We start from the raw sequence: 1075 nt of genomic DNA on the forward strand, positions 1-1075 counted from the left end.
TCAGAAGGTACCGCGAAGGGAGCTTCAGAAGGCGCCGCGAAGGGAGCGTCTGAAGGTACCGCGAAGGGAGCTTCAGATGGTTGCATGGTTGGCGCCATAGTCGGGGCTCCATTCGATTTCGTTGTAGGCGCCACGGTCGGAGCTCCTGTCGAATGCATCGTAGGTGTCACGGTCGGAGCTCCTGTCGAATGCATCGTAGGTGTCACGGTCGGAGCGCCTGTCGAATGCATCGTAGGCGCCGAGGTCGGAGTTTCCGTTGGCTGCATCGTAGGCGCCGAGGTCGGAGTTTCCGTTGGCTGCAACGTAGGCGCCACGGTCGGAGTTTCCGTTGGCTGCCTCGTAGGCGCCACGGTCGGAGCTTCTGTCGAATGCATCGTAGGTGCCACGGTCGGAGCTCCTGTCGGCTGTATTGTCAAATCTGGTGTACGAGGGACTTGTGTTGGTGAAATCGAAGGCGCGTCGGTGGTTGCTACTATTCCGAGGGCAAAGGGACTGAATGATGTCACTCTACCACACAAGAGCTCAGATTCTGAATCCACTTCTGTGGTCACATCGTCCCACGTGTCGTTGATAAAATGAAAGAGCCGAGGCTCCGTGCCCCTTGGAAAAGTAGATTTAGAGTAGGGCAGGCACAGATCAATATCCCCGTCAAAAATAGCAGTAGTGCTGATGAAAATATAAACTGGCGGATTCCCAAGCGAGAAACCGCTGGGCGGCACAAATAAAGGATCAGAGGCATCTGGAACCACGTTTACGACGGCCTATGTGTACAAGGATAAAGGTGGAAATCGAATACAAGGGTAGTTAGATCTTTCAAATATGATTGCAAAAATCATAATTTTTTGCTTTAGGGAGATTTGAGCTCTCCTTCTATCCAAATTCCTTCCTCACGATCATCTTATCAAGTTTACTGACCGTGATGCCTGGGCTGATAATATTTGCAAACTGAAAGCTCCCACCTGTGGTGTCATCTGCACCATTTCCGATTTTTATAATAACGTCTCGGCCAACGGGCGTAGGGACCAGTATAGGGGCAGAGTGTGCTGGACCCGGTGTGGAAGTCGTCGGAGCTGAA

General features: G+C 52.3%; 1 protein-coding gene across 1 annotated transcript; it reads right to left on the minus strand.

The window, feature by feature from the left end:
* Positions 1-261: 261 nt before the first annotated feature.
* Positions 262-706, minus strand: NGA_2102700 (elicitin-like protein 6 precursor; the record flags this gene model as incomplete). Its single annotated transcript, XM_005852378.1, has 1 exon — positions 262-706. A coding segment is annotated over one exon (445 nt), but the record flags the coding sequence as incomplete, so codon positions are not given.
* Positions 707-1075: the final 369 nt, after the last annotated feature.

The sequence above is a fragment of the Nannochloropsis gaditana genome, assembly GCF_000240725.1.
Source record: "Nannochloropsis gaditana CCMP526 unplaced genomic scaffold scaffold1327, whole genome shotgun sequence".
Taxonomy (NCBI): Eukaryota; class Eustigmatophyceae; order Eustigmatales; family Monodopsidaceae; genus Microchloropsis; species Microchloropsis gaditana.